The sequence below is a fragment of the Limulus polyphemus genome, unplaced genomic scaffold (genome assembly GCF_000517525.1).
Source record: "Limulus polyphemus unplaced genomic scaffold, Limulus_polyphemus-2.1.2 Scaffold746, whole genome shotgun sequence".
NCBI lineage: Eukaryota > Metazoa > Arthropoda > Merostomata > Xiphosura > Limulidae > Limulus > Limulus polyphemus.
In genome coordinates, this window is record NW_013666356.1 from 383,821 (window position 1) to 391,392 (window position 7,572).

The following is a 7,572-nucleotide window of genomic DNA, read 5'->3' on the forward strand; positions in this document are numbered from 1 at the left end:
AGTGGATCATTGTTTACAAATCAGTTGTTGTAGAGTCTGACAACGTATTGTCCGATAGTGGATCATTGTTTACAAATCAGTTGTTGTAGAGTCTGACAACGTATTGTCCGATAGTGGATCATTGTTTACAAATCAGTTGTTGTACTATCTGACAACGTATTGTCCGATAGTGGATCATTGTTTACAAATCAGTTGTTGTAGAGTCTGACAACGTATTGTCCGATAGTGGATCATTGTTTACAAATCAGTTGTTGTAGAGTCTGACAACGTATTGTCCGATAGTGGATCATTGTTTACAAATCAGTTGTTGTACTATCTGACAACGTATTGTCCGATAGTGGATCATTGTTTACAAATCAGTTATTGTAGAGTCTGACTACGTATTGTCCGATAGTGGATCATTGTTTACAAATCAGTTGTTGTACTATCTGACAACGTATTGTCCGATAGTGGATCATTGTTTACAAATCAGTTGTTGTAGAGTCTGACAACGTATTGTCCGATAGTGGATCATTGTTTACAAATCAGTTGTTGTAGAGTCTGACAACGTATTGTCCGATAGTGGATCATTGTTTACAAATCAGTTATTGTAGAGTCTGACAACGTATTGTCCGACAGTGGGTCATTGTTTACAAATCAGTTGTTGTAGAGTCTGACAACGTATTGTCCGATAATGGATCGTTGTTTACAAATCAGTTATTGTAGAGTCTGTCAACGTATTGACCGATAATGACAGACTTGGTGAACTACCGTTACTTATCGTATCTCTAATATTTAAACACATTATATTACTTTTAATAATGATAATGGCTTAGTAGTTTGTTTCAAAAAATAATTAAAGCTGATGTAGTTTTGTGGAAAGTTGTAGGCACAGTTCAAGATACTCTGAGCCTCAAGTAGAGGTACTCCTCATACACACGTTATGCAGTGTCTTATACTACCCTGCATGTATTACGTCACCTTTAATTTGCAGAACATCTCACAATAATTTAAAAACTGAGTTAAAAACACGAAGTTTTGAAATACAGAGTCAAACGTTTTAGCTGTAGGTTCTTATCTCTTTTTTTTTTTTTGTTTTATTTAGTTTCTCACTGAAGATGACACAAGTTGCTACGGAATCGTTTGGCTCCAGGTTTTGAACTTTTTTGTTGTTGTTGTTTTGTTCTGTTTCGTTGGCCACTGAAAATGACACAAATTACCATCCAAACGTTTGACTCTAGATTTTTTGAAACCCCCAGTGGCACAGCGGTATGTCTGTTTCGATACCCGTAGTAGGCAGAGCACAGATAGCCCATTGTAACTTTATGTTTAACTACAAACAAACATGATTTTGTAATTTATTATGTTTTGAATCTAGTTTTTAGATTCGTGAGTTCATAGATTTTCAGTGAATTAATTTTTCTGATTTCTAAGTCTTTTGTATGTTACATTATTTATACTGTTGTCTTTCATGTGAAATCAAGACTTGAATCCAAAATGGCGCCATTAACCACATTAGACGAATTGCTTTACCGGTTAAGGAAGTCTGGACCTCCTGAATCCAAAGCTGCGGCACTGCCAGCACCTCAGGTTTCAACCATGGCTACCGGATCAGGCGTAGCAAGTCCAATACCAGAAGTAGACACTAGTGCTCCTGGAAATGCGACTACTATTGCTCCTGAAGAAAATATTGGAGAGAAAATATTGCATGAAATTATGGAAAAAACGCACTGTAAGTACGCTAAATAAATACGGTAGATTAGTTTTATTAGTTTTATAAAATAATTAGTACTTTTTACAACGATTCAAATAAATGTATTGTTTCTGAGAGAACTGAAAAATAAAAATTAAATAGCTTGTGTTTGTTTAATTTATTTTATCCGCATTTCTACTTTCTTCATATGAAAAGCTCCTTTATAATAATCAAACTACCTAATCTTGAGTCACTCTTATACCTATATCATGTTTCGTGACTATTTCATTGTATGTCCAACTGTTACATTACATCAAACCATTCTTCAGAACTTAAATATTCGTAAAACACTGTCGTCCATTGATTGTGTAGGTTAATCTTTTAGAAGATTCGAATATATAAGTTACACATAACATGGAAAATTAGTCACCAGAGGATATTATCTATGCTCATATTTGTCAGTTTTGTTATGTGTCACCAGAGGATATTAACCATGCTCATATTTGGCAGTTTTGTTATGTGTCACCAGAGGATATTAACCATGCTTATATTTGTCAATTTTGTTATGTTGCATCACATTTATATTAAGTGATGTCCGAACATAATGGCTATCACAAAATCAGGAGGTATCACTGGGGGCGGTGGAGGGCGACAGAGGCGGTTGCCTCACCCCCAAGGTCAAGGAGGGGCCCAAATAGCTGTTTTTATGAAACATTTATAGTGAGGCCAGATTAAGACATATATGCAAATTATGCTATAGTGTAGGGCCCCCAGCTAAATTGGCGGAGGGGGATACACGAGGTAAGCAGTCTCCCCCCCCCCAAGTCTTTCGTGAAATGACGATCCTGCGCATGATATCCATAATCAAAACTTAATGGTTCTTTTGTTTTTTATTAGTTTGAAAATAAATGAGATAGATAGAAATACAGAAGTCCCCCGATGGGACACCGGTAAGTCTACGGATTTACAAAGCTAAAATCTGGGGTATGATTCCCAGCAGTGGTCACAGCAGATAACCCAATGTGACGTTGCTCTAAAAAGACAGATTGATTAATGAATTCTGAAGAGCACGTAAACCCTTAAAATGAAAATATAGAGTGGATAGTTTTGAAATATACCTTAATATGTGTAACATCCTTATGAAGGATATATCGCGCATAAATATCGATAATTTAGTTTTGATGACTGTTTTAACTCAACATAATGTTATTTTCTATTTGAGATAACTATGGACTAGGTGGCATTTTTCTACACAAAAATGTAAGTTAGATATAATTTACCGACTGAAGTCCTTATATTAATTCGAGGCGCTACAGACTGGCTACACAAACACATATAAAACATCAATTGCGTTTTACACACTAGCACAATTCTACACACTACTGAAACTTTACGTACTAATAGCATGTGGTATATTATAATAATATTACATATGAGTACCATTTTACATATAATAACATGTTACACATTGTTACTATTATAGACATCTATACAACTTTACTCGGTAATTCCATATAACATAATATTACCATTTTACACACCAATAAACTTTTACACATTGATACCATTTTCACATATTATTACCATCTTACGCATCGATTGATTAGAGAACTGGTCATTCATGGTTCGCGTTCTGTAGCCGCAAAATCGCGATCCACATTATGATTGACGATCAAATCCCACAATTCGATTAGAGTAGCACAAAAATTGGTGCGACGTGCTTTTGATTTACTGCCTTCCCTCTAGTTTCTTTGTTCAAAATTAGGGATGGCTGTAGTATTCTCAAGTGCACTGATTTACATTCAAGTAATTGGGAAGATTCCACAAAGTAAAAGGAGGTTCAATCAGAAAACGTATAAAGAGTAACTCTGAACTGAGTTGCGAAAGAAAGGAACTGGACACAGTGTGGAACTATTTCAAACGATCTTTATATATTTAAACAAAGAGTCAAAGACTAGGTGAGTGTGGAATCTTTACTGGAGAATGCCTGACGTAGGTTCAGCGATAAGTCAGTGGACTTATAACACTAAAATAAGGTTTCGATACCCGCGGTGGGCAGAGCACTGATATCCCATTATGCAGCGTTGTGCTTTACAACAAACAAACACATACTAAAGAAGGCTCTCAGAAATATCAACTGGAAACTGGTAAAAACCTGTGAAGAATCTGTTCCACACTGAGAAAACATAGCATTATGTGCATGAAACAATAATGCTGTTCTTTTCAGGATGCATGCTCTACCCACGTGTCTGTTGGTAATTCCCGTCGAAACATAAGAAAGGTTATTCTTCAAGGTATCACCTGACCTTCCTGTGGAAAACATCACTGTCTATTTCTACATAACGTGTTCAACTTTGCATAAATATTTCCTACGAGAGAACACACTTATTACCCTTGGAGAATGACTCAGTACAATAGGTAACTACGGCGAAATTAACCTTTTTTCTTGTTTGACTAATAATAATATAAATATTTCCTACGAGAGAACACACTTATTGCCCTTGGAGAATGACTCAGTACAATAGGTAACTAGGGCGAAATTAACCTTTTTTCTTGTTTGACCAATATTCTATAGTTAAAATTCCATACACGTGTATGCATGAATGTTTTGATACAAACAAATATTTTCACATCAACTCCATTTTAAACATTACACTTCACCAACTTAATTTAGTTCACACCATAACAATTCATTCAATTTGATAATATAAATAGCGTCTCAACCATTATTGTGTCTGGTGTATACCAACTGACCTGATGAGCCCTGGAACTGGCCGGAAGGCCTTGTCGATACTGGCTATATCAGATATAGTGAGGTTTACATATTGTTACACGTTCTTCTTTACTTTCACTTATAAGTTCTTAGAATAAATACAAGTTCTGAAGCTTAGATCGCAAGAGAAAAATCACTAACATTTTTATATCGTTATTTTTAGGCGATTATTGATTATACTACAAGGCCCTTGATTGATTTATAACGCTAAAATTCTGGGTTCGATGTTTACGGTGGACGAGATCAGACAGCCTATTATGAAACTTTGCACTTACAACAAACACTACAAAATTACGGTGATATTGGTTACTTAAAAATTTGAAGGTTCAGGAGTTTCTAATGTTCAAAGAGCTATTAAGATAATAATATAAAATGCTCCAAATGTTGAAGAATCAGTAGTCGTAACCTTTGCGTTTGTAAATTATTTAGGTACTGATAGTAAACCTTTACTTTTTAGCACTAGCATGTTTTTAAAACGTTTTATGAAGCACTACAAATAACTTGTTAAATGCTTACAAGGCATTTTTAATTGACTGCTTTCATCTAGGAAGTTTTGGTTGACATTTCGAACTGTTAATAGACTGCGTCTGTTTAGACGGATACAATCCATTAAAACGTTTCCAAGCATACTCTCCTCTATATAAACCTTTTCTCAAGCAAGAACTTGTTAAAGGTTATTCTCTTAAGCATTTTTTTGTATGTCGAAAAATACGCTTTGCATTACATTTCAGGCCCGTACGCAGAATGTTTGAGGGGGGGGGTTCTAATTTGTAAGATCAAAAGCCAACATATATTGTGCAAAACATGCTAATGGTACCGATGGCCTAGGGGTATGCCTACTCCCAGAAACTTTTTAATAAACAGATGCTATGTGGTTAAATCTGGACCAGTTTTGTATGAAATATAGCTTAAATAATTGCATGGTTGTTCACATAATATCCACAAACACCCAATGAAATGTCAACAAATCATCATTCTGTCGTAACACTGCAAGGGGAGCTAGGCTTAAATTAGCAAAAATGTGTATGTTTTATTATAGTAAAGTACTTTACTATCTACGTGTAGTGTAGTTATTAATTGTTAAGTTATATTACTAATTTAAACTCCGTACGACAATAGTATATTCGCTATTTCAATCATTGGCTGTCATATACGTACATGTATGCACTACTGAAATTACATGTTAGCATGCTCCATTCTTCTGGGTGCTTTTCCATAAATAACTTACATACAGTTTCAGTGTTCATAGCAGTGTCATAATGATTATGTATTAAAGCTAGAGCACTCAGTTTTTCTTCTGTTTGTGTACACCTCAGGCAATTATTCAACCAGGGAAGAGCAGATGCCGAACGTTCCACAGCTATAAGTTACAGAACGTCCTTCATTTCTGTGATTGTTACCGTTGTTGTTTCGGTACTTATTAATATAGTAGCCAGGTGTGATAGAATGTTACCACAGCTATAAGTTACAGAACGTCCTTCACTTCTGTCATTGTTACCGTTGTTGTTTCGGTACTTATTAATATAGTAGCTAGGTGTGTTAGAATGTTACCACAGCTATAAGTTACAGAACGTCCTTCACTTCTGTCATTGTTATAGCAGTACTCTTCATGACGCTCTTCTTACCAATGCATTTTAAGAGTATATGTTTGATTATAGATCGTTCCCTTTGTTTCGTAAATGTTCATTTTCCATACTACTTTTGTGAGTTAGTATCTCTCTTTCAGTACACTTCCTTTTTCTATTATTACATCACCTTTATACGATTTCTCTTTCACAATTATAGATCCTACTTTTTCATCCAAAAGTTTTCATTTTGTTACAATGATAATTTAACAGTTGTTCGTTCGTCCATTTGTTACTTCTCGTGCTTCCTTTTAATAAAGTATTGCTTTCGTGTATTATTCTAGACGCTTTTATGAAATAAAATAATTTTCAAAGCACACCATCTGCCGTTTTTACAACACTCTTACAACAGAACTATTTATTCACTTCTTACAGTATCAGCTTACGTAATCATTCTAATTGCGATCGGAATATGTCTACTGTTTCTGTGTATCTGCTGCTGTTGTCTCAAAAGGTGGTGTAAACGTCGCCGAAAAGAGGGAAAAAAGGGAATCAAGGGTGCTATTGACTTGAAAGGAGTACAATTGTTAGGCAGTTCTTACAAAGAAAAGGTACTTTTGGTTAACTTTTATATCATTAATATTTTCCTAGTGTGATAAATAAGGGACTGAAATATTTATAAACTACTGAATGATTATATTTATCGGATCTCTTTCCTTCTCTCTCTCTCTTTCATAAAAGGACTCATTACTTTATGCTTAAAAATGAAAGCTTAACAAAAATTAACATTAATTAGGAACATCATGAACATTATGTTTATGAATACAGTTTCTTGTTTAAGTGAAAAAGTTTTGTATTTAGGTATATACCTATAGTTAGTAGTTTTCCCTACAAGGATGATAACATATACAATATCAAAATACGGTAACTTCCTTAAATGTATTTCGGTTGTTATCAGGTTCAACCAGACATGGAGGATCTGCAGGATAACATGGAGGCGAATGAAGGAGATGAAGAGAGTGCCAAGTCTGAAATCAAACTAGGTCGTCTTCAGTACAAGCTGGACTATGACTTCAATAACAGCAACGTAAGTTATGTCGTGTTCGAAGTATGAAGAAGGCCGTTTTCAGTTCTAGATAGACTATGACTTCAATAACAGTAACATAAGTTATATCTGTGCATAGAAGTCTCACGAAAGTCGTCTTTTATTCTAGATAGACTATTGCAGTAACGTAAGTTAGTTTGTATTCAGACGTTGCTCAATAATACTTCTGAACAGAGAAATCAAGAAAAGTGAGGTTAAAAGCACTTGAAACTAGGAAGAAGTACCATGTTTTGCTTAAATGTTTAGACTTTTAGCCATTTAAGGTTGTCTCTTTTTACTTGTTTTTTTTTCTCTTCACGTACTATTATTATAACTACCTGAAAATAATAACTGAAAATAAACTTTGCAACTTCTTTTCAGTGTGTGGTAAATATAAAGTTTCAATATACTAACAAATAAAGTACGCATTATATATTTTTGTTATATAACAAACGTCAGCTTATATATATATATATAT

General features: G+C 34.5%; 1 protein-coding gene across 2 annotated transcripts in view; it reads left to right on the forward strand.

The window, feature by feature from the left end:
- The window catches only part of LOC106460307 (synaptotagmin-1-like), a 48,769-nt gene that overhangs the window by 23,709 nt on the left and 17,488 nt on the right, over nt 1-7,572 (forward strand). For both annotated transcript variants that reach the window (XM_013920001.2, XM_022387004.1), the window contains 3 exons: nt 1,464-1,711; nt 6,446-6,621; nt 6,969-7,097. In XM_013920001.2, coding sequence (XP_013775455.1) covers nt 1,477-1,711; nt 6,446-6,621; nt 6,969-7,097 — 540 coding nt within the window. In that variant the 5' untranslated portion in view covers nt 1,464-1,476. The remainder of the gene's footprint in view (nt 1-1,463; nt 1,712-6,445; nt 6,622-6,968; nt 7,098-7,572) is intronic.